This window comes from Aspergillus steynii (assembly GCF_002849105.1).
Source record: "Aspergillus steynii IBT 23096 chromosome Unknown P170scaffold_9, whole genome shotgun sequence".
NCBI classification, from domain to species: domain Eukaryota; kingdom Fungi; phylum Ascomycota; class Eurotiomycetes; order Eurotiales; family Aspergillaceae; genus Aspergillus; species Aspergillus steynii.
This window is the reverse complement of record NW_020194406.1, coordinates 956,208-980,220: the sequence shown is the minus strand read 5'-3', so window position 1 is coordinate 980,220 and position 24,013 is coordinate 956,208. Positions and strand designations below refer to the sequence as shown.

The 24,013-nt window shown below is 52.2% G+C and overlaps 10 protein-coding genes across 10 annotated transcripts; 4 read left to right on the top strand and 6 right to left on the bottom strand.

Moving 5' to 3' along the window:
* Window positions 1-345: 345 nt before the first annotated feature.
* On the top strand, window positions 346-2,152 carry P170DRAFT_368415 (acyl-CoA synthetase; the record flags this gene model as incomplete). The annotated part of the gene is made up of 3 exons (XM_024844858.1): window positions 346-730; window positions 794-1,938; window positions 1,991-2,152. The coding sequence occupies 3 exons, from the start codon at window positions 346-348 to the stop codon at window positions 2,150-2,152; spliced, it is 1,692 nt and encodes a 563-aa protein (XP_024699738.1).
* A 137-nt stretch (window positions 2,153-2,289) lies between these two features.
* Window positions 2,290-3,315, bottom strand: P170DRAFT_480201 (alpha/beta-hydrolase; the record flags this gene model as incomplete). Its single annotated transcript, XM_024853764.1, has 1 exon — window positions 2,290-3,315. One exon carries the CDS (start codon window positions 3,313-3,315, stop codon window positions 2,290-2,292), a length of 1,026 nt encoding a protein of 341 aa, XP_024699737.1.
* A 740-nt stretch (window positions 3,316-4,055) lies between these two features.
* Window positions 4,056-4,603, bottom strand: P170DRAFT_480200 (uncharacterized protein; the record flags this gene model as incomplete). The annotated part of the gene is made up of 3 exons (XM_024853763.1): window positions 4,056-4,203; window positions 4,263-4,500; window positions 4,552-4,603. The coding sequence occupies 3 exons, from the start codon at window positions 4,601-4,603 to the stop codon at window positions 4,056-4,058; spliced, it is 438 nt and encodes a 145-aa protein (XP_024699736.1).
* Window positions 4,604-5,549: 946 nt separating this feature from the next.
* Window positions 5,550-6,564, bottom strand: P170DRAFT_417061 (uncharacterized protein; the record flags this gene model as incomplete). The annotated part of the gene is made up of 2 exons (XM_024847156.1): window positions 6,501-6,564; window positions 5,550-6,454 (listed from the first exon to the last, which is right to left on the bottom strand). The coding sequence occupies exons 1-2, from the start codon at window positions 6,520-6,522 to the stop codon at window positions 5,550-5,552; spliced, it is 927 nt and encodes a 308-aa protein (XP_024699735.1). The 5' UTR covers window positions 6,523-6,564.
* Window positions 6,565-7,701: 1,137 nt separating this feature from the next.
* Window positions 7,702-10,087, top strand: P170DRAFT_468116 (dynamin family protein; the record flags this gene model as incomplete). The annotated part of the gene is made up of 2 exons (XM_024852531.1): window positions 7,702-9,801; window positions 9,851-10,087. The coding sequence occupies 2 exons, from the start codon at window positions 7,702-7,704 to the stop codon at window positions 10,085-10,087; spliced, it is 2,337 nt and encodes a 778-aa protein (XP_024699734.1).
* Window positions 10,088-11,107: 1,020 nt separating this feature from the next.
* P170DRAFT_468115 (uncharacterized protein) lies at window positions 11,108-12,253 on the bottom strand (the record flags this gene model as incomplete). Its single annotated transcript, XM_024852530.1, has 1 exon — window positions 11,108-12,253. One exon carries the CDS (start codon window positions 12,251-12,253, stop codon window positions 11,108-11,110), a length of 1,146 nt encoding a protein of 381 aa, XP_024699733.1.
* Window positions 12,254-14,280: 2,027 nt separating this feature from the next.
* On the bottom strand, window positions 14,281-15,559 carry P170DRAFT_286362 (uncharacterized protein). Its single transcript, XM_024843206.1, has 2 exons — window positions 15,300-15,559; window positions 14,281-15,228 (listed from the first exon to the last, which is right to left on the bottom strand). Exons 1-2 carry the CDS (start codon window positions 15,414-15,416, stop codon window positions 14,368-14,370), a joined length of 978 nt encoding a protein of 325 aa, XP_024699732.1. The 5' UTR covers window positions 15,417-15,559; the 3' UTR covers window positions 14,281-14,367.
* A 1,792-nt stretch (window positions 15,560-17,351) lies between these two features.
* On the bottom strand, window positions 17,352-19,995 carry P170DRAFT_392690 (exocyst subunit EXO84). The gene is made up of 3 exons (XM_024845989.1): window positions 19,323-19,995; window positions 17,955-19,236; window positions 17,352-17,905 (listed from the first exon to the last, which is right to left on the bottom strand). The coding sequence occupies exons 1-3, from the start codon at window positions 19,717-19,719 to the stop codon at window positions 17,515-17,517; spliced, it is 2,070 nt and encodes a 689-aa protein (XP_024699731.1). The 5' UTR covers window positions 19,720-19,995; the 3' UTR covers window positions 17,352-17,514.
* Window positions 19,996-20,035: 40 nt separating this feature from the next.
* Window positions 20,036-20,714, top strand: P170DRAFT_430326 (TOM complex receptor protein TOM20; the record flags this gene model as incomplete). Its single annotated transcript, XM_024847948.1, has 2 exons — window positions 20,036-20,093; window positions 20,173-20,714. 2 exons carry the CDS (start codon window positions 20,036-20,038, stop codon window positions 20,712-20,714), a joined length of 600 nt encoding a protein of 199 aa, XP_024699730.1.
* Window positions 20,715-21,618: 904 nt separating this feature from the next.
* gel2 (1,3-beta-glucanosyltransferase gel2) lies at window positions 21,619-23,733 on the top strand. Its single transcript, XM_024845988.1, has 5 exons — window positions 21,619-21,893; window positions 21,950-22,080; window positions 22,168-22,267; window positions 22,317-22,601; window positions 22,660-23,733. The coding sequence occupies exons 1-5, from the start codon at window positions 21,885-21,887 to the stop codon at window positions 23,563-23,565; spliced, it is 1,431 nt and encodes a 476-aa protein (XP_024699729.1). The 5' UTR covers window positions 21,619-21,884; the 3' UTR covers window positions 23,566-23,733.
* The last annotated feature ends 280 nt before the right edge of the window (window positions 23,734-24,013 follow it).

Genomic DNA, 24,013 nt, shown 5'->3' with positions numbered 1-24,013 from the left:
CCTGCATTTGAGACTGTTGAAGCCGCGTCTTGGCAGCGTCATTCCCTGCCTTACGGCCTGAATTGTATAGATCTAGCGATAAATGATTCAATTAATAGTTACTGTCTTAATATCAATTCAAAACAATTGATCCATATAACTCCATAGTATCTCCTGGAATTCCTCCCCCAGACTCAGCCCGGTGGGTTCTCGGAATTAGTCGCTGAATCCACCCGAACCCTTTTCTCCTTATCGATCGCCGATCTGACATCGTCTCTCTTCATCCCTCTTCATCCCCCTTTTACTTCCTCCCATTCCACCATCATGGCTGTGGTATCCCCGTCCAATCGCCAGTATGTCACCTGGATGTCCGCTCTGAGTCTCGCCGCTCTCGTCACCGTCCCGCTAATCACCTCCAACCTGCGCAATCGCAAATCCAGATCTGACGAGTCCTCCCTGCCGCTGACCGCGATTCCCTCCTCCCTGCCCTTGTTCGCGGAGGCCCGCCGCATCGCCCAGAATGACCCCGAGAAAGTCGCCATCGTCGATGCCACCAAGGGCCAGAGCTTCACCTTCGGCCAGCTGCTGGCCGACGCCTCCGCCCTGAAGAAGCACATCCTCGAGGAATTGAAGCTGACCGAGACCGGCGACCTGGAGGAGCGCCGCATCGCCTTCCTGGCGCCCAACGGCTACGACTACGTGGTGACGCAGTGGGCCGTCTGGGCCGCCGGTGGCGTGTGTGTGCCGCTCTGTATGACCTCCCGCGCATTCGAGATGACGATGACCGCAAGCTGACGCGACACCGCGAATGAAGGCACCTCCCACCCCGTTCCGGAACTGCTGTACACGATCGGCGACTCCGACCCCTCGCTCATCATCCTGCACCCGTCGTTCGAACACTTCGCCCAGCCGCTGCGCGATGGAATCACCAAGGCCATCCCCTTCATGGCCCTGACACCCTTCACGCAGGCCGAGTCGCCCAAGACCATCGTCCTGCCCGCCTTCAGCCCCGTCTGCTTCCTGGACCGCCGCGCCCTGATGATCTACACCTCCGGCACCACCTCCAATCCCAAGGGCTGCGTCACCACCCACAAGAACATCACCTTCCAGGCCAAATGCCTCGTCAAGGCCTGGCAGTATAGCCCCTCGGACCGCCTCATTCACGTGCTGCCGCTGCACCACGTGCACGGCATCATCAACGGCCTGGCCGCCAGCCTGATCAGCGGCGTCACCGTCGAAATGCACCCCAAGTTCGACCCCAAGACCATCTGGGCGCGCTGGCAGGACCGCGGCTCGTCGACCATGTTCATGGCCGTGCCGACCATCTACGCGCGCCTGGTCGACTACTTCGACACGCACATCCGCGGCACCGAGAACGAGGAGGCCGCGCGCAGCGGTGCCAACGCCCTGCGTCTCGTGGTCAGCGGCTCCGCGGCCCTGCCGACGCCCATCAAGGCCAAGTTCGCCGACATCACGGGCCAGACGCTGCTGGAGCGCTACGGCATGACCGAGATCGGCATGGGGATCAGCTGCGGGCTGGAGGTCGAGAAGCGCGTCGACGGCAGCGTGGGCTGGCCGCTGCCGGGCGTGCAGGTGCGGTTGACGGAGAAGGAGACGGGTCGTGTGATTGAGGGCACGGACGAGGACGGCATGATCGAGGTCAAGGGCGACAATGTCTTCCGCGAGTACTGGCGCCGCCCCGAGGCGACGGCCAAGGAGTTCACGTCCGATGGCTGGTTCCAGACGGGCGACGTGGCGCGGCGCGACGAGTCCGGCGCCTACTTCATCCAGGGCCGGGCGTCCGTGGACCTGATCAAGTCGGGCGGGTATAAGATCTCGGCGCTGGAGGTGGAGCGCAAGATGCTGGGGCTGGATGCCATCCAGGAGGTGGCGGTGGTGGGCCTGGCGGACGAGGAATGGGGACAGCGCGTGGCTGCGGTGGTGAAGCAGCGTGAGGGCGTAAGTCGATTCCCCTGATCCAATGAGAGACTGGATGATACTAACAATCCAGACCGACCCTCTTGACCTGCAGACTCTGCGCGCGCAGCTGAAGCAGGAGATGGCGCCGTACAAGATCCCCACGGTGCTGAAGCTGGTGGACGGCATCGAGCGGAATGCCATGGGCAAGGTGAACAAGAAGACGATCATCCAGAAGTACTGGCCTGAGAATTAGGATAGAGTTGGATCATAGACTGTACAGTTAGGGTTAGGTATAGGTATAGGTATAGGTATACAGAGGCGCTGCTAATGAATGCTATGAAAGTGTCACCAGAATTGGACTCTAAAGGAGAAACAGAAGAACCCAAAAGATTAAGTCAACATCTCCACCGCCATCGCATACGCCCTCTCCTTCATCTCCCACTGCACCGTCCCGTCTTTGGCAAACTTATCCCACGCATGTCCACAGCCCTGCATTCTCTGCACCACCACTCTGCTCTCTCCCTCTCCCTCCTTCCACGCCTTCACCCTCTCTCCCAACCCCTCCGCCTCCCCCGCCAAACTACACTGCCCCGCCGTCACAAACAGACACCGGTTGGGAAACCGACTCAAATCCCTCATCAGCGCCGGCGACACCCTCGTATCATGCACCACCCCATCCTCACCCTCCCCCTCCCCTACACCCTCAACTTTATCCTTCCCTGCAAACCCCGATAAATAACACCCCTGAAACACCCACAACAACCACCCCGGCAGAGGCCTGCCCTCTTCCTCCGGCGCTTTCTTCCTAAACGGGGACACACTCGCATCACACGCCGGATAGAATGCCACCAGCGCAGAAAACGTATCTTTGGGCATATGCCCCGCCAAGGAGACAGCCAGCGCCCCGCCGGCACTGAACCCGCCGATGCTGATGCGTGCGGCGTCATAAGTCTCAGGCTGGGACTGGACCCAGCGGAGGACGTCTTCTGCGTCGTGCAGAGCAGCGGGGAAGGGGTTTTCGGGTGAGAGGCGGTACTCGATGTCGATTATGGTCAACCCCGAGGGAACGGAGGTGGTGAGGCGCCGGCAGAAGGCGTCGTCGAGGCCGTGGCCCGGCATGACGAAGCCGGAGCCGCAGAGGTTGAGGTGGACGGGGCTTAGGTGGGAGGGGGGTGCTTTGTGATCCTGATCCTGATCCTGGCTGTCGAGGGGGTTGCTGGCTTCGAGATCACAGGGAGGAAGGGATGGAGGAAGGGACGGAGGAGGAGGTCGATAGATGTGGATCTTGATGGATCGGCCGGCATCGCGAGACGGGATGGATTTGACTTCGTCTGGGAAGCTGCGGATGGCGGGGAGGAGCTTGCGCAGAAGACGCAGCATGAAGGCGATGGGCTTGAGGATGAAGTAGGGAGGCATTTTGGTCAATTGATCGGGTTGAGATGTGTAGAACCTAGTGTAGAATAAGTGCTTAGCCTGTACTCTACCTCATGTAGCTCATATAGAAGAGAGATAGGAGAGACATAGAAGCGAAGCGAACAGAAAAAGACATTAAAAAGGACAACCAAAGAGCGAATACGAAACCTCCCACTACCGAACCAAACATTCACTTTCTTTGTCCCTCTCCTCTCCTCTCCTCTCCTCCCCAAGCCGAGGTCAACCAAACCAAGCGGAGTGAATAACGACTCACCCTCGCCTGTCTCGCACGGACAAAATGCTCCGACGAAGCAGTATGCCCAGACAAAGAGCCGGGCTTCCAATCAGCAGTCGACAGGGACGGCATGCGGCAGATGGCGTTACACGGTGGCGCAGGGACTATGGATTATAGAATCTCGTTCGAGAAGAGGATTCGGTAGTCATGATGGCTGATCTTCGGATGTGAATCCCTGGCGGAGGTACTGCTTATGCCCGCGATATCTCCGGTTGCTGATGTCATTGGCTTCATGGTTCCCGATTGGGTAAGTAGACACACATAGGTACCTAGAGCGAGTAAAAGGGTGTATTGTACCTGCATATACTAGTACTATACAATCAAGAATGGAAGCTATCCTAAGTCAAAGCAGACACTCATACGACACCCTTCGCAGAAGAGATGTCGTTGGAACCGCAAACATCAACAACCACCCACAATCCCTAGCACAATCGTTCCCACTTCCCACCTACTGCTCCTCAATATCCCCCACACACTCAAACTTCCCTTGTAGACCCTCACTGTTCCTCAAGTTGTCAAAATTGGAGCAGTAAATCCCCTGTTCCGACGCGATCATAAAGTCCCCACGGATGTTCATCAGCGAGGGAAACGAGGGGCTGCATACGATTTAGCACGTCCTTCTAGGTAGCCCCACCCACCTCACAGGTATACATACTCATAAAAGGTCCCGGTCAATTCAAAATCACCCCCGATGGTGGTCAGCGCCGGAATAAAGACCGACATGAGCGAGAGGTTTCTCGCAATCAAGCTCCCCGTGATGACGGTGATCTTGTGGCTGTCGGCGTAATCGTCAGAGAAGCTGGAGGCGATCTCGAGGTCTCCGTTGACGATAGTGCAGTCGGCTGCTTGAGCGTCAAAGTCGGCCTGCGAGGTGACGTTCAGGCTGCCGCAAACTGCGGAGGTCAGTATGCGGTTATGGGGTGGATTTGGGGTGAGAGGCGTACCGGATGCCATGGACATGCCGGCCAGAGAGAGGATCAGAGCGATGGACTTCATGGTGGAGTTTGTTGAACTATTGGAATGAGTTGAGCGATTGTTGTCTGGAGTCTGGATAAAAAGGTACTGACTACTGGCTGTCAGTTGGACGAAGGCACGTCTTTAAATGCCATCTCAACACTGGACTGCCCTGGAAGAGCTCTCAAAGTAACAATCAAGAAATATAGCTTACCTACTTACCTACAGACCCTACCAACAGCCAAGCGTTTCAGCCTTGTTGAAGACCGAGCAATCTGGGGCCGTCGAGTACGCATTGGGGCCGACCATCTCAAACCTCATCCCCATCCACGCCACGATCCGGTTGGCACGCTCGCTTAATAGTCACGCTAATCTGCAGATGCCCGCGATCATCCGTAGTTTGTCGATCCTTAATCTGTTTCATTTGAGACATGTCATTTCTAACGCCAACCGCCAAGACAAACCAGTCTGAGACGAACGACGCTGACGGGCGATTTTCGACCACAGGCGCAGAATGTAACCGTATGTCGGGTATCTTGCATGAGACTAGAATGTACCAGCGTGTCAAGGAGTTCTGGGTAGATTTATTTCAAATCAGACTTGAGATTGAGGGCTTCTGTATCCCTGCTGGATGTGCGATGAGCCACTCCTAGCTTGATTAACTTATATTGATTGCAAGGATTGATGGCAGTAGCCCAAGAAAGAATGTAACCTGCCTGGTCCCTGAAAGCAGGGGATGGACCGGTATGGGTACCATCTTGGTACGATGGACTCGGTTGGAAGCAGCTATAGATCCGGATGGATCGAAAGCAGAGAGTTAGAAGAAACCCCGCAGCATTCGTATACAGGATACAGATAGCAAAGGAAAGAAAGACTACATTGCATCTGTACATGACGCAATGCCAACATATCACGCTTGTCGTTTGGCCAATCGATGTTGTATCGTTCTCAAGGACATACCAGCCCTCCTTGATCTATTGCTCGACTTTCAGCCCTGATATGGCCAGAGTTTCGTATACAACTCCCTCTCATTTTCATCCTTCGCCAACCCAACGAATATGTCTTTGAACCTACGGCTGCTTTCGCGCGCAATCTCATAGTCCTTGGGATCAACCATGCCGTCCACTGGAAGCACGCCTTGGTCCCGGAACAAAGTAAGCATGTGCCCAACCCCGTCCATGTTATCTTCCTCCTTAGAGTGGAGCTCCAGTTCCTGGTCCGTGAACTCAATCGGACAAGGCAACTGGCCCCTCGCAGTCACTTCCTCCCAGTTCTTGGACAAGGATAAAAGCGACTGCCGGAGAAAGAAGAGATCCTGATTTTCCCACACGCCAGTTACCAGCCAAACGGGCTTTCGCACCGTCGGGACACTTGTCTGCTGAAGGACCGACCAGTGGCGAGGCGCGCGTTTCAAAACCAGAGCTTCATAGTACTTGTGTAATGTCTCGCTCTCCAGGTCATTGTCAATCATCTTTTGTTCGTCTTCGACAAGGCAGTCATAATTTTCCGGCCGCTCTGGTACTACCCAGCCCTCTCGAACGGGTCGATGGTGCCGGAACATTCTGGGAACACTGGATTGGTAGAATAGAGGTGCTGCACATGCTGACTGCCAGTCTACGATACAGGTGATCTCGTGAGTATCGGGGTCAACAAATACGTTGTCCAGGTGCAGGTCAGGGTGCCAAAGGACGATGGACCTTGCCGGTTCGTCGCTCGGTGGAGGAACCAGGTACGGGGCGACGTTCATATACTGGGAGAGAAGAGCGAGGCCATCGACAGGGCGCTCGGGGTCTCGAAGGGACCGGTGGTGATTCATTTGGGGGTGCGCGTGTGCTTTGATCCATGCGATCTCATTCCGGCCTAACGCCTGTGTGTATTCATGCGGTTCCAGCCCTTGGGAATGTCAGCGCGACACGCGACCCAGGCAGGATGTACTCACAAGGACCACGATCTAATCTCATGTCGCCTCTACCGTTGCTCCAAAGCTCCGTGAATGTAAGAGGTCTTCTGGAAAATGGTAGAAGCTTCCATGGAAGACAAGAGCTATCCCAGCATGCAGGAAAACGGAGCCTTTATAGCCCTATGGGTAAAAAATGCACAAGGCTTATATGGCTTTGCTCTAACTAAAGGCTGCATCAAGTGCTGGGCTCATGCTGTCTTATGTTGAACTTAATGAGGAAAGGAAATATCAACTCGTGCTGTAGAAGGCCATAATTTTAAAATGGGCCGATGGAAATTGCTGGGTTCAGATTGACTGACCTACAAAGTCAAAACAGCATTCACCTCCAGGAGGCTTACTGAGCCTAAACAGTCAACTAATAAACGAATGACAACAAATGGAATTTGACGTGAGATAGGCTTTGGCGCTTGACATGGGCTTAACCAATAGCTCCTCGACTAGGAGCGTTTTGTACAAAAATAAAGACCTTTGGATGATTGGGGATGCTTGAACGGTGCACAGAAGTAGAGTTGGGATAAAAGCGCTTTGTTGAAACGGTTCTTCTAACTTCTTCTAACTAAATAAAGAAATGCATTGTCTTTGTCATACTAACTGGGTCAAGTGAATGGTCACTTCACCGGAGTCCTTTCTTTACCGATCGAGTCGGCGCGCATAAAGGCAGCCATTTCAAGTAGAACAGAGCCGCCCAACCTTGTGGCTTTTAGCGCTGTCATTTGGTTGGCTGAAGACTGGCTTTCCACAAATAGCAGGCGAACAGGCTTGGATCCATTGGAACCTAGGCGAGGCTGAAAGTTCTATTAACGCAGCGGCTAGAAATAAAGATCAATTGGAAGCCGTAGACAGCAAGCGGCAGGCAGACAAACATGCAGGAAAAGTACGAACCGGAAATATGTTATAAGACAGACATCTTCCAGCCTAATCAATGACGAAGGTGGTGGTCTAGGATGGAAGCGAGACTATTCACTGCCGGCCACATGCAGCACTAAACTACATTGGGCAAGCGAATGCTATAGAAACGAAGACTAGAGGTGGAAGAAACACACTGTCAACTTTCATCTCTTCTTATTTTTCACGACAACATTATCTCCTCCTTCACAGAGACTTTTGCCAATACACGTTATCCAAGATTCCGGCTATTTATATCACTTGACCCCCTTGCTCAACGCACACCGTATGCGCCATGACGAGAAGCCACCAGCAGCATGGCGACGCGCCAAATGACACGGATTCAGAGTATGTCGCGCTCCTGAACGAGCTCGTAAAGCTCAAGGGCAAGGACATCGATCTGCCTCAACTGGTCGTGGTCGGCGATCAAAGCAGTGGCAAGAGCTCAGTCGTCAAAGCTTTATCGAACATTCCCGTTCCCATCGCAGAAGGCCTTTCCACAAGATTTCCTATCGAAATCATTCTCCGGCGAGCGGACACCCCACACACAAGTATGGGCATCGAGGGCCACACTTTTTATAAACGCGACTTTGAGATGAAAAAAATTCCAGAACTCATCAACGAAGCCACTGAGGCCATGGGGATCACCCCTGCCGAAACGACTCCAACCGCGAGACATTTCAGTGACAAAGTCTTAACGCTCAAGATCTCGGGCCCGAGCCAAGTCAATCTGAATTTCCTTGACCTGCCTGGAATATTTACGGCCGAAACATCAACTCAAAATAAGCAGGGCATGGAGCTGGTGAATAAGCTAGTCAAGACCCACGTCAGAAACGACAAGAATATTGTCCTGCTAGTTGTTTCCGCAAGAAAGTCTCTAAATGACCAGAATACCCTTGGGCTGGTCAAAGACATTGAAGGTGCTGAGAGTCGAACGGTGGGGGTTGTCACGCATCCGGATGACTCACAAATCGATAGTGACCCATTCAAGTTGATTGAGAACAGGGAGTTTAGCCTTGATCTTGGATGGTGTTGCATTCGAAACCTGTCAACATATGAATCCAGCAATCAAAGGGAGAGAGACCAGGTCGAGAGTGACTTTTTCAGGAGTCAAAAGTGGAGTCATGTTTCGGAAGAAAAGAAAGGCATACGTGCGCTACGTGAGAAATTGATGACTGAGATGTTTCAGCATACCAAAAGGCAGTTGCCGACTATTGTGGACGAGCTGCATGAGAAGAAAACCAGCATCGAAAATCAATTGAAGTCGTTACCCCCGAACGATGGAACAAAGCAGAATCAGATAGAGCATCTCAATTCTATCGCCAGAAGATTTGAGAAGCTTCTGGCAAATGCAGTGAATGGCACGTATTCGGATGACACAGACTTCTTGGATTTCTTTGGGATTTACGATGAACATAAGGGTCAAAGCCAGATCAGAAGACTCCGAGCCAATATCAGAGAATTGTCAAAGGTGTTTATATACACCATGCGGAAATGTGGACAGGAACACAAAATGCTTCCCAATGATTCAGAAGGCTCAATCCGGGACAGCGCAGAATCTAAAACCAGCGAGAACAGCAAATCATCATCAGAGGAAGAAGGATCTACTAATTCAGGACTTGCAGAAGAGGGTAGCCCAATAACGCTATCTCACCATCCAGGGTTCCATCAGATGCGGCAGGATTCTTTCCTCACAGACGACCTTTTCAGGCACTATGAGGGGTATCATGTATCTCAGGATATTACCAGAGCAGAATTCGAAGATCTGGTAAAAGAAACGGTGCAGCGTTTTCGGGGCAAGGAGGCTCCAAGCGAGTTCGGAGAGTCCTCAATGTCGGTGGTCTTTATTCAAGAATCCAGGAAGTGGAAAAACATTTCTGTCTCACACCTGAAGACAATCAAGGAAGCAGTGCATAAAGTTGTACTTGATGCCCTGGAATTCTGTGCCCAGAAGCCACTGTCAGACGATCTAATCCTTCATGTCATTGACCCAAACATCGATCGTCTTTGGGAATCATTGGACAGAAAACTTGAAGACCTGCTCAAATGCCATCACAGCGGCAATACTGGGCTCCTAGACACTTTCACAGGCGTTTTTCCACCCGAAAGGGAATCATCGGCAGGTCCTGGACTGTCTGTGAGCTTTCCGGAAGAAACACCTGACTTCATGTACATTCTTGCGAAAGGATTGCAAAGCTCTTTTGAGGAAGCTGTTGGGAATGCAGTGCTCACCAGCGTAAGCAATAAGCTTTCGGGTGGCATTGGCAAGTTTTTTCTGGATAATCTTACCAGCGTCTGGGAAAAGAGATATCAGTCCACTGGTTCGGAGCATCTGTCCTGGGTCAAGACAGAGGCTGTTACCCGTATGGTGGGCCAATTTGAAAAATATTATGCGGTATGTTCTGGTTCTTATTGGCGCGAAAAGGAATGACTAACATGCGCAGATGAATTTGATTACCTTTGTCGGGTATGTCAATGCAATGGTGATTGAGGATACACTACTAAAGAAACTTCCAAAATCTATATTCTATGAGCAAATTGTCAGTGAATTGACTGATGACAAGATTGAGAAAATCTTCAAGAAAAGTGAGAATATGGCAGCCAAACGGAAGGAGTATGAAGATGTCACCGAAGAGCTTGACTTGGCGATACGGAATTTATATCCTTTTCTCCGGGGATGAAGCACCATGCCCACTTGCTTCTTCTATCCTCATTCCTTTCTTGGTTTTCAAGGTACATATCTGGGGAGGATGACATGGGACAGACACCTGGCTGGCAAGCAACATGGATGTTGATAGTACTATTCTAATAGCGTCAGTCAATACAGTTTCTGGAGAGAAAAATATTCATACTTTAGATTTCCAGAGAGGCTAGAAAGTGACTTTATGAATAGCTATAGGCAGACGGAGCACGAACATGACTTTCAATTTTAGAATTGGTACAGATTCTCTTCTCTTCGTTTCTTCACTAAGACTTATTATACTTTAAATCAAGCACATTTCAAGGAACATAGAAATTCAAAATGTTCTTAGTGGTTCTTTCAAATGTGATCATAGAATGCATCCATTAGAGCTCTGATCTATCATGGAATCGAACAAATGATATGCAACCCACCAACGCCTGGAAATAACAAATAGGTTAATCCAATTAAACCAGTCCAGTCCAGGGCCATTAATTATCAATTCCATATCTAAATTACATCCGTAATCTTGACTTAACCCTTCAGTCGCTGCCATTACTGCTAACACCATCGCTACCACTACTCGAACTAGAGCTGGAGCTAGAACCCGAACTCTTATGCGCTGTATTCTGCGCCTCCAACACCGCCAAGTTCATCTTGATATCGCTCTGGTTCTGTCCTGCTCCACGGGTGATTATCAATCATTCTTTTCTCATTTTTGACAATCACTCAAACAAAACTCTATTAACCTAACAAAGCATATCCATTAGACTTATAAGCCCTACGGGCGCTTTACAGTCAAAGCAGAATCTTATATTGCGGGAATTCCGAGGTAGAAGTATCCCTACACCTGCATAACGATATTGTTTGATATAAAAGATACATCAACTGACATAGCGATACCTTCTTTGCACTCCGTTGAAATTCTTGGAAAGCTGACACACTCTCAATAGAAAGCACACCGCATAAATTAGTTGAACTTGCAAATGGGTACCTGGATAGAAAAATCGCCATTCCGCATTCAACGAGACACAACTACCAACCTATCTACCCCGTCGGTATCCGAAGTAAGAATTGTCGAATCCGTCAGAGCAACGTATGGCGTCTGGTACTGCGTTGCCTTGTTTTCGTCGTTGGCAAAGTACATCTCCTGTGGGCTTTGGTTCATCTGTACCACGGCGTCCGCAACCGCTTCCTGGAGATAGAAGAGTGTTTCGGACGGGGCTTTGTTCGCGGGAGCCTTGATCTTGACCGTCTGTAATTGCCCGTCGAGAAAGTTGTAGGTCACTTCATAGCCTGGGTTGCTCGGGTTGTCCTTTCTCTCGTCCAAGACCTTTTTGATGAACTTGTACCCTGTCCGCGCCACCTTCACTGCTTTCCACGCGATCTGGAACGTGACTAGCCACACATCTACCGCCAGCGGTTCTATATCCTGTATGAACCTGAACTCTTCCATCTCCTGCGCATGCAGGCTGATGGCATCAGGTCGAGCCTTGAATTTCACGTGGATCGCCCCGTGCCAGGCGGTGTCAGTGCCGGTCCTGCCCATCGGGATCGTGTAGTAGGAGTGGGCCACGAAGACCTGCCACGATTTATCGTCATGCCGGAGGGCCACGCCATACGTCGGGAGATGGTGGTCATTGTTGGCGTCAAAGTTGGTTATCTGAGAAGGCGGCTGAGGATTGGAGGCGAATATGCCCTGGGCGACCACCTCCGCCACGTCGCGGTCTCGGCCGTGTTGTTTCATCAGCGTCGGGACGCCCAGCTCGGCGAGGAGCTTCACAAGGTCCCGGTACATCTCAGGCACCTCCTTGCTCGTGTTGCTGAAGAGAGTCGGGCTCGTCCATATGCCGGATATATCCCCCGTTGTGATAATGGGCTCTTGCGGATCGTCTTTGGGCATTCTCGGATCGCCCCAGTCTTTGTCCTCTTCTATATCTTTCACCTTCTTAATGGCCCGGGCTTCAAGAACTTTGCCCGCGTCTCGGAACGCTTTGAAGTAGTCCTTGGATGTGATAGGCGACTGCCCTTCTGCCCTGCCTTCAGGGGCGTGTAGAGCAGAGACCTTCCCCACGGAAGCGAGGAGGCCCGCGATATCACCAGCGTTTGACATGGCCCAGTTCACGGCGCTGCCGACGCCCTGGACGATAGAGGTAAACCAGCCCATAGTGGCTGGCTGTAGAAAATACGATCGTTCGCAAGTTAATCAATATTATGACTTGGGGTATCTGAAAAGTATTGAAAAGAGGTCAACACGGACTCACCCGCCAGGTGGGTTACAGGCATTTATGTAGCTTCTACAACCGGCTGTGTTAATACTTTCTAGTGTTGACGTAAGAAGAAACACTGATCCAATAGCCTCTGTTCTTTGATTCCGGTGGGATCTTTCTGCATGCGGATGGGTGTCCCTTACATCACCATGTCAATTCTTTATCCTCTACGCAATGGTTCCTACGAAAAAGGAATACAGCTGACGTACAACACCGAGGACGTACAACACCACGAAAAGAAGAAGTCCTGAGTGTCGACATCATCAAGCGCCAATAACAATCATATCCACAGATCGCAGGCTTCTAGGTATTTGGTCTTTGAGTCCGATTATGAACCAGTGGCTTAAAATCGGCCGGGACAGCCGTTCGTGGGGGTTTGGATGACATGATGAAGATCCTGGGTTTATTGTATTATACAAATCCCAGTGTCACGTAGACTTGCAGTCCATGTTCGCAAAAGGCTTCGACCAACGCCTATTTTATACCCGAGATAAATAAAAGTTCTAGATGCCGGAGCCACGACATTGCCCTACGCCGTACACGACGGATGGCATAGCATCATCATTAAAGCATTACACATGCAGCAGTATAACGACTCCTATTATATACGTAACGTTCCATTCTGCTGTGGATCCCCCCCTCCCTTGCGGGTCCGACATCCGCTGTCTGGAATCCGGATGCAACCCAACGGAGCCGAATCACGGCTCATGACATCGTGACAGCAGTCTCGACCGTGTCAAGGCCTGTGGGGAAAGTGCAAGTTGCTGGTTTCGTAAGTTATGATGCCAAGGACTCCTGCAGGCAGGTATACAACCCGGCTAGTCATTAATTACCTGTCAGGGCCATTTCATTCTTCTCATTCGATGTATAACCCTTTCTCGGTGCTCTAAACACCTGTCTCTATTCGATAAGGCTGTCGACCAACCATTCAATTAATTAAAATTGTGTTAAGTTAATAAGGTCTGTCTATTAGAGTAATAAGCTGTACAGCCGCTTTTATAAGGGGCAGCCAACGGGGCTCTAACCCTAGCACTTGGTTCCCTTTAACAGAGGTACTGTCGCCGGCGCGCTGGACCAGAGAGGCTCCATAATTTTCTATCTATATATGGAAATAGCTATGTCCATATGAGTCTATATGAAATCTTCTGGTGTATGGTATCAAAATAACCTTTTCTCATTAAAGTGACGGGAGATAGCAGGACCTTCCCACAGAATCTTTTTACCGTAGGCTTCTAATTTGTTATAGTAGCCTTACTACTTGGATCTTTCAAAGTGATAATGAAACCATCAATTAAAGCTCTAATCTATCATGAAAACAAACTGATATGCAAACCACCAACGCCTGGAAATAACAATTAGACTAATCCAATCAAACCAGTCCAGTCCAGGGCCATCGATTATCAATTCCACATCCAAATCACATCCGTAGTCTCGACTCAACCATTCAGTCGCTGCCACTCCCGCTACCGCTATCACTATCACTGCCCGAACTGGAGCTCGAACTCGAACTATCATGCGCTGCATTCTGCGCCTCCAACACCGCAAGAATCATCTTGATATCGTTGGGGTTCTTCTCGATGCGCTGCTGTGCCTGCGCGTCTCTCAGCGCTTGCGCGTTCGCATCGTTCATCTGGTTCTGCTGCGCCATCATCTGCACTTCTGCTTTTTCGCGCGCCTTGCGCTCTTTCTTTCCTTGGCGTTTGCCACACCTGTTTGGTGGGTTGGTCAGTCGTTGGACTTTGCGAGACGCTTGGTGGCCATCTTGCCGCCACCAAGCTTGTTCGTCATGAGTCCGCCGGCGAGGATCATGGTTCCCAGGCCCTTTTCGCTGGCCTAGGTGCCGGGTGCCGGGGCTTGCTGGGCGGGTAGGGGCCTTGGGTGGGGTGGGGGCGTAGTATGAGGTGTTCGAACCTCCAAAGTAATCGCGGTGTGGAGGGTATTCAGGATCGGCGCCAGGAGGCGGGTAATGGGGAGGTGGGGGAGCGTAGGAAGAGGCGCTGACTGGAGGAGGCTAGTTCATAATTGCGGGAGGCTGATTTATCGATGGGAGAGGGCCAGTGGGATAGCCGCCGTTGAACAAGGGCGCAGGGGCGTCTTGCGGGTACATGAGAGCGGGAGCGGCTGTTTGCGGAGGTGTTTGTTGAGGTTGAGGAGGGAATTGCTGAGGTTGCGGCTGAGGAGCGACATAGGGTGCATATCCACGGAAGGAAGAGGAAGGAGAACGCTCGCGAGAGGCCGGAGGTCCGTGGTCGACGCCTTGAGGATGGAGAGAAAGTTGCTGAGTAGCCTGGAGCGCAGGAGGAAGCGAGCCCTGAGACGAAGACGGAGGGGAGGGTTGACGGGACGAGGAATGGGAAATGTCACCAAAGTGAAGCTCGTCGCCACCGGTGAAGGAGAGAGACGGTGAGTGAGGGCGCGAGGAGGGCCTGCTTCCAGGCTGCAATTGCATGGGATGTGGCGAATAGCTGCTGCTGCGTTCTCGAGTCTGTGGCGCCTGGCCATTGGGAGCACCGGGATATGCGCTGCTGAAAGGTGGGGAGTGAGGACGCGATGAAGGCCCGCTTCCGGGCTGCAATGCCATGGGGAGCGGCGAGAAGCTGCCGCTGCGTGATCGAGTCTGGGGTGTCTGGCCGTTGGGAGCGCCGAGATGGGCACCGCTAGACGGAGAGAGACGTGGTGAGGAGGGAGCGCTGGTCCTCCCTGGGTAGTATGGCGTGGGAGCCAGCGAGTGGCTGCTGCTTCGCTCGCGCATGTTCACGGGAGGATGTCCGTAACCGGGACCGCCGGCATAAGTTGTGCTGAAAGAATGCGAATGACGGTACGAGGTGGGTGGAGTAGGCTGCAGAGAATCGGACTGCGGGGGAGTAGAGATCTGCATTCCGATGATGTTAGTGGGTGCTTCGAAGTAGTCATCGGCAGTCAACAGCGTCTGAACCGACATACCTTAGGAGGAGCAGGAGGGGCATAGAATCGCGGAGCCGGAGGCTGGTAGCTCAAAGGCCGACCTCCTTTATTTCCTCCATTCTCCACGGGGCTGTATGGGAAGAATTGGGCAGACATGCTGTGTTCCAATCAAGCGAACAGTTGAAATGTTGTGATCAAGAGAAGCCAAGGCTTATGAGAGTTGGGAGTGTTGAGAAGAATGCAAGCCAAGCAGTGGAAGAAGCAGGAGCTTAAATCATTTCACCATTGACTCAAGTCTCGAAGGATCGCAATGTTTACTCCAGTTCACACTTAGGGGGAGGCGGTGTTGGAGGTGGACACCCAACAATTCAGCCCCCACTGCCATTCAACATGGCAATAGAGTGTATCCACCGGCATGAGCAGAACGGCTGTTTGCAGGTCACTATTGAGAATTGACACGGACCGATCCATTATCGGGGCTTTGACAAGGGTGCACAGACCTGGTCTGTCGATTCTTCCAACCCCAACATTTCCACAGTAACTGGTGGTGCCATTTCAGCTGTGGTGATGCGAGGCTGAGCTCGACGAAGTGCGGGTGAGGCTCTCCGGCGCCGAGTGGAGCCTCAGGCTTAATTCTGAATTCGCCGGCTTCCATCGTCTTTCTGGCCCCCACCGCTTCTACCCAAATTCGCGACTCTAGACAGGGTACCTCGCCAATCACATCGTCTCGCAACGGGGATTGCATGGCATAGGAATTAGTCTCGAGAAGTCGCGACAGGGCGTCAGATGTGGTGATCAAAGGCCAACCTGCGAAGCCACCGTGGCTTTTCAGGCGTGCTTGTTCTTCCTCTTTGTCTTCCCCATCATGGGTCATCGATATACATCCTTGTAGGGCATATCAGGCAGTCTGACCCTTGACCACATCCCTGACATCATCTGCGGCTGCAGTGGTTAAGGTTTTAGAGTTGAGCATAAACGAGGCAGACACAACGTGGTTCGGGCAAACAACTGCAGGCGATGCAGGCGACTACTTCTGGACATCCCGCTAGTCCTGATTTGGCCAAGTCTTCAAAGGCACGGCAAGGCTGTGGGCGGAATTAATTAAGGAGTCATTAGCCCTACCGGTCAATTTTAGATTCTGGATACCCCTACGGAGCACAGTGGAATGGCAAGCCACAATGGAGCTGGCCTTTTCTATACATATATCAGACCCATACCTGAATACATCATCTGGGAATAAGCTTGTGGAGATTTCAATCTTTGATGATATAGAAAAGGTACTGTACACGAAGGTAGTTTTAACCTGCATACTAGCATTCCGCTCAGCTCTCGTATATGATGAGTCAGACGCCGCTACTGACGCTCATTATGGACGAAAGAACCCTCTATTTTGGGATAAGGCGGGTATATACGAACTAAGCCCCAGGCAACCCGCCGTATTGTGGAGGAAGGCCAAAGCTCGCAGTCCAAGTTGACGCTCAGTTTACAGACTCGCCAGGTCTAACTCCGCTACGGAGTACGGGGTTTTCTCTTATTTTCGCATGTTCTACTCCGTCCGGCTGGCAGTCAAGCTCAAATTGCCTGAGCATAGTGGGTCTGAGCTTGCGCCTTTCTTGCTCTCTCTCTCCCTTCGGCTACGTGACAAGTTTCGCTGTCAGCCTAATTAAATAATAATGAAATGGTTTGGGCTTTTTCGTTTTAATGAATGCATTTACTCTAGGATTGTTGTGTTCTTGGAACACCTTTTTCTTTTTTCTTTTTGTCATCCCCATAGTAACAGCCGGAAATATATATCCACCATACGAAATCCTGGCCGAACCAATTGTTTTTAGCATATCTAGATGACACAAATCGATACAAATGCCAAAGACGACAGTTATTTTTTTGGTTCTTTAAAAAAAAGAAAAAGAATCCAGTACCTATGTTACAAGAAAAACCATGACAAAAGATAGAAATAGTCAAGGGTCTATCGGAGCTGACCGACCGAGGCTGCAGGGCTCAAGGATTAGAGTGTTACAGCTTATGCAGGTATGACTAGTGCTTATCTCTCTATAATTGCAATGTTTATGGTGAAATTAAATGAGCACAAGTCGAGGTCCTTGAAAACAAGTCAAAATCAGATAATAGCACTGGCAAACATGCACCATCGCTCTATCAAAGGCAATATACACGCAGTCATGCAACTAAAATATCAAACTAGACAAGCAGATACTGTATCATACAGCCGGGGTATATGTAAGTTGACCCAAACCACCTAAACCCGAGCGGCTTCGGCCAAACCGGCAATCAACGTCTCCGAGCGTGTCATCTTGGGCCGATCGGCCGGCTCGTCGCCATTCACGTCTAGGCCCTTTGCTACCAGATCGGTGAAATCCACTCCAACCTCGGCAAGAAGGCCGGCTTGCTCGCGCACGATGTCGATGCATTTTTGCCAGACGGTGGTGCCGCGCTGGACGCTGCTGAGCTGGCGGGTGAGAAGAGCGTTGAAGCCGTCCAGGTGGAACTTGGCCCATTTGATACAGGCGCTGGTCATGACGGGCGGGAAACACTGTTGGTAGATAGCGATGGTGTTCTTGATAAGGGTGAAGTAGACGAACGAAATCTGGAATATGTAGAGGGGAAGGTCGCCTTCGAAGACACACGCCCTGAGCCTAGTTAGTATCTAATCACGCTAGCTTGGAAGGTATCACATACCGGATTCGCTTCGAAACAACGTCCGTTCGAGCTTTGAGGTAGGCTTCCCGCGCCTGATCCTCGAACCCTAGGCGCGTAAGCCATCCAACGTTGGTCTTGGTGGCATTCATGAATGAATGCCTGTCAACCAAAACTCGAGACAGGACCCCGGCCAACTTGGCAGCACGCTCGTCGACCTTGACATTGATCACGTCCTGCGCGACCGAATTGCCCTTCAGGCCCCGGGCGAGCTTGCGGAGTCGCTCGATGTTGGCAACTGCCTCTTCAAATCGCTGGAGCGCAATGTCGATGTCGAGCTCGTCCACTTGACCCTCCACCCAACGTAAATTCTGCTGCTTTCCGTCCACATCGATGCGCACCTCCGGCGGGTCGCCCGAGAAATCCATCTTCTCAAGAGCATCCGGCTTGATGGCGTAGATCGACTGCCTGGCCCCCAAGTAGTTGTACGACTCGTTCGACTTGCTGGCAGCTTCGGTTTCCGATCGGAGTGTCCGCCGTAGATCCTCCACGGTTTTCCGGAAGGTTGCGAGGAGTTCGCTCTTGGCGGAGCTATCCCGTTTATCATGGCGATACGTAAATGGCTTCGAACCCACGCGGACGTTGACGGCGTTGGTAATACCCCGGTCCTCCGCCTCTTCGCGCGATACTCCGGGCCCAAGATTGGCACCCAGATCGATCATGTCGACGTCCTGCAGCGGCCAGCACTCCTCGGCGACAAGCTTGGTGGGGATCGGACCGCGATGGTTCGGATTGCTCTGGTCGACGCGCTTCCGCTTCTTGGCAGCCACCAGCAAGTGATCGTTTAGAAGCACAATATGAACGGGTCGCCTCGGCTTCCAGGTTGCCGAGTCCAGCTCGACCCAATGGCCCGTTTCCATCACAATGTGCCGACCAGGAACCACCGGAAGAAATTTCTGGGACCCCTCGACGGTCTTCCACAAGGTCTGCAGCTGTACATTCCACATACTCTCGAGGTTGGCGACGGAGCTTCGATTGGTGTTGCGTTTCGGGAGGCGTTCGTCGACTGTCGGCGACATCGGGTTCGGGGCGTTGCCGATAGACGTCTGTCCCAGGGCTGTGGTGAGTTCGGACATCAGGGTCCGCAGAGTGCGCATCTCCCCTTTGAGCTTGTCGGCCTCCTGACTGATTTTGATGAATTGCGTGCGGTTCTGATAGACATTTTGTTGGAGATCGGTGGAGGTCCTATTTTTCACCTTCCGCAGGCTTCTCTGGTACTCCTCAATGTCTTCCTCGGTGGCATTGCTGAGCAGGTTGGCCACGTCTAAAAAACAGGAACATAGCTCAGTTAGCGGCACAGAACGCGTGGACGGTTAACTACCCCGCATTAACCATTGTTGGAGAGCTTACATCTATCGACAGGCAAACTCGGATCACGCAGCGCATTCAAGTCTACCTGGGGAGGCCCCGAAGACTCTCCCGACGGTCTTCGACTCTGCTGCTGGGGTGGGCTCAGGCCACCAAACTGGGGCGGGATCTTGGGGAGACCGGGGACCGGAGGAGCATTGACATCAAAATCCGGGGTTTGGTTGAAACGGGTGGAATAGCGCCGCTTCACCAGATCTGAGGTCGCGTCATTCTGGGGAGTTCGTTCTCGGGAACGCGAGGAGCTCGCGGTCGCCGGTGGCTGGCCGGGATCGGCTGGTTTATGGGAAGGCGGCAGCGGACCGGAGATGGGTTTCGGAGCACTGATCTGAGGGCGAGGGCGACGCGACTTGCTGCGGAGAGTCAAGCCGCGAGATTCCATGGTGGGAGGACAACGGAGGAGACAGCCGGTCGGAGGAGGAAGAAGGAGCTCAAGTCCCAGGAGAGAGTGGAGAGTGGAGGAGAGGAGATGATGATGATATGTTCAGTGCCCGAGCGGGACAGAAACACCGAGGCGGCCCAACGATGATCCGGCGCTCAAAATTATGCGGCCAAAGAGGCTTCCGTGATGAGCTTCACCTTCCGCCCGGCACGTCCATCCTCACTTTCTCTCGTCCTGGTCTTTTTCTCTTTCCGCTTTGTATTCTAGTATCCCCGGTTTTAATTATATTCCCCTCACATTCCCCCACAAAACCATAATGCAGACGTCCACTTTGGTCATCGCCTCCGCCGGCACGGTCTTGACCGGCCTGTTGGGTAAGAATCAACCAACCATCCCAGTGGCTCTGTGCCAGCATCCAACCGTTGCTAATGATCGTGTCTTTCCTCTACGTAGCCTATGCCGTGTACTTTGATCACAAGAGACAGACCGACCCCGAGTTCCGCAAATCGTTGAAGAAGAACAACCGACGAATGGCGAGAGCCGTGAAGGAAGAGGCGGAGGCCCAGGGCGCGATGGAACGCGAAACCATCAAGCAGGTCGTTCAGCAGGCCAAGGACGAGGGCTTCCCGGCCGATCTGGAAGAGAAGGAGGCTTACTTCATGACCCAAGTCGCCAAGGGAGAGTCTCTCTGCGCCGAAGGTATGTTTCCTGCGATGACGCGACACTCCCAATCCCTCCATCCGCCCATCATCAAACCAACGTGGTGGCCATTTGCTGACCAATCCCGGGATGCAGACAAGATTGAGGCCGCCCTGTCCTTCTACAAGGCCTTGAAGGTGTACCCCCAGCCCAAGGACCTCATCTCGATATATGACAAGACCGTCCCCAAGGAGGTGTTGGAGATCCTGGCCGAGATGGTCGCCATGGACGCCGGCCTGAAGCTCGGCTCGTTCACTGCTGAGGGTGGCAGTGCTGAAAGCCACGGAGTCGAGTAAGAAGTTGCCTGAAACCCGCCATCGATCATTCGTCCGGCGCTTCTGCACAAGACCCTTGGCCGATCCACGTGTTTCTTGTGGTCTTGGGCTTCTTCTCAGACGGGCCTATCTCATGTCATCGATCGACTTTTTGAATCTTGGATTGCCGCCATGTCACACTCTCACCATCTCCACTATTGCTGTGCTCTTTGCTATCTTGGCTGATTTCTTTTTTTCTTTTTCTTTTCCCCTGTATATTTGCATTTGCTGTGCCTTGGCCACCGGCGCGGCGGGCCATCTTGGTATTTCTCGGCGCCATGAAATTTTCTGCCTTTTTTCCTGTTTCCTTTTGTCCCCTTTGGCTTTGACTTGCTCATCGCCCCCCTTTTCTTTTTTTAGCCGGTTGTGGTTGTGTTTTGGTTCTTGGGAGCTCCGACAGGAATTCTTGCCAATTTCTGGGCTCCCAACCCCGGTGATTTTCCGTTTTCTCCCCAAGGCTTGGGCTGTATTCTAAAGATGCTCCATGGTATTCGGTATTAGGTAGGATAGGATTATTGTTTAGTGAGTGCAGGAAGGAAAAAGTCCCGACGTGGATCGCGATGAATTGAGTATGAAAATATGGCATGAACCTCCGAAACCCCACCGGCCCCATCGTGAAGAAACCCCCAAATCCAAACCCAAGAATCCCCTGAGAACGGACGGACTACGGCGTAAGCGATTGGCCCAGCGCTAATTAGAGACCATGACGATGGAGACCCTTTCGCCAAGGGTCCCTGGCCCAGACAGCTGAGACACTGGTGCGGTGGATGCTGCTAGTTGCCAAATGCCCAGCGCTCTAGTCGGCTTGGGATGGTTTAATTAATTCTGGGCAGCTGGAGGGGGCAATTTTGGACTCGCTTTCTTCACTTCTTATTTCTGACCGCGGCGCTGGCACCTCCTTTCTTTCTCTCCTTCTTCTTTCTTCTGCTCCCGGGCTCCCTTGTTTCTTATTTCTTCCTTCTCACGCTCGCTGCTTCCGCCGTTGACTTTTCGGTTTGATCTGGATTTTTGCGCCTGTCGCTGTCACTCTTTTAGACCCGATCCACATATCTTGTTATTTGGCTCTTCCTGTGGAAGATACCGTCCAATCGCTTACCATCACTACTATTGATCTATTATTCCCCTATCTATACGTGATCTATTCTCTTCAAAATGGTCTCCGTGAGTCCTGCACAACCGGGATATCTACATCTACCGCATACTGATCGACATAACAGATTCACGCTCGCCTTTTGGCGGCCGCTTGCGCTCTTGCGACGACCGCCCACGCCGTCACGCCCATCGAGGTGGAGGGCAAGGACTTCGTCAACAGTGACACCGGAGATCGGTTCCAGATTATTGGTGTCGAGTAAGCAGTTCATCTTGAAAACGGCGGATATGCGATCGTTACCCTGTCCGGAAAGCGGTAGTACTGATCGTCGTTGATCGTCAACAGTTACCAGCCCGGTGGTTCTGGAGGCCAGACGAAGGACTCGGATCCCCTCAGCGACCCTAAAGCATGCTTGCGTGATGCCGCTCTCATGCAGCGCCTGGGTGTAAGCATGCAATATGACCCATTTCTTAGGAAGGTGCTCATGCGTTTAGGTCAACACCATCCGTATCTACAACCTCTACCCCGGCCTCGACCACGACGAGTGCGCCTCCATCTTCAACGCTGCCGGTATCTACATGATCCTCGACGTCAACTCCCCGCTGTACGGCGGATACATTGACCGGACCTCGCCCAAGTCGAGCTACAACGACGTCTACTATGAGCAGGTCTTCGGTATCATCGAGGGCTTCAAGAACTACCCCAACACTCTCGCCTTCTTTGCCGGTAACGAGGTGATCAACGAGCAGAGTGTTAAGAGCGTTCCCGCTTACATGCGTGTATGTGTTGCAGCTTTTCTGGGCTCATTCTTCCGATCATGCTGATGAATGCTTTTAGGCCGTCCAACGTGATATGAAGGACTACATTAAGAAGAACGTTAAGCGCAGCATCCCCGTCGGCTACTCCGCTGCCGACATCCGTCCCATCCTGCTGGACACCCTGAACTACTTCATGTGCGAGGACTCGGACGAGCCCAGCTCGCACTCCGACTTCTTCGGTCTGAACTCGTACTCGTGGTGCGGCAAGTCCAGCTACAAGAAGTCTGGCTACGACATCCTGACTGAGGATTTCCGCAACGCTTCGCTGCCCGTCTTCTTCTCCGAGTATGGCTGCAACGAGGTCCAGCCCCGTATCTTCACCGAGGTGGAGGCCCTCTACAGCAAGGAGATGTCGCAGTCCTTCTCCGGCGGTCTGATCTACGAGTACAGCCAGGAGGACAACGACTACGGCCTCGTCAAGATCAACAAGAACGGCACCGCCTCCCTGCTCGTCGACTACGACAACCTGATGGAGCAGTACGGCAAGCTCGACATGAAGGCCATCGAGGCTTCCAACAAGACCCAGACCTCTTACAAGGCCCCCAAGTGCTCCTCCAACCTCATCCAGAACAGCACCTTCCTCGACAGCTTCAAGCTGCCCTCCCGCCCCTCCAAGGTCCAGGACATGATCGACGACGGCCTCAAGGACGCCAACACCGGCAAGCTCGTCGACGTTTCCTCCAAGGAGATCCCCCAGACCATCTACAACCACAAGGGTAACGAGGTCAAGGGCATCAAGCTCGAGGTTCTCAAGGACGGCCAATCCAACGCCCCTGGCGAGCACACCTCCGGCAGCGCCACCTCCGGCGGCTCCAGCAACTCCGACGAAGACGAGGACCAGACTGCCACCGGCGCTGCTGGCCAGACCTCCGTGTCTTTGGGCCTGTTGACCGGTGCTGCTTTGCTGGCTGGTTTCTTGCTGTAAATACTTCTATTCATTAATTGACTGATTGATTGGTTTGTCAGTTTGATTATACATTAGTCTGGTTATCTTACATTTATATATTTCTGTTGGACTTCTTTGGTTCATGATTGGCTGTGAAACACGATTCAGCTTTTATTTTTAACTTGTATAGAATGTCTTGGTGTTGCGATCCTGAACATAAGCACAGTATCTCTAGGATTAGCGTATAACTATACTATCGGTTTACTCTTGACTTTGATTTCACGAATTTGGATAAAGCATAACAAAATGCCACGATGGTTGGCGGAGCGGAGCGGCCTGCCTGTCTGGGTGTGGTGCAATTCTCCACTTCTCCCTCCAACGACCCACAGGAATCCCTTAATATCTCTAGTTCTCTACGTGTTATACTCATAGTCCTTGGTATTCTTTCATGGTGAGTCTTGTGCAGTGTCCATAACCAACTAAACAC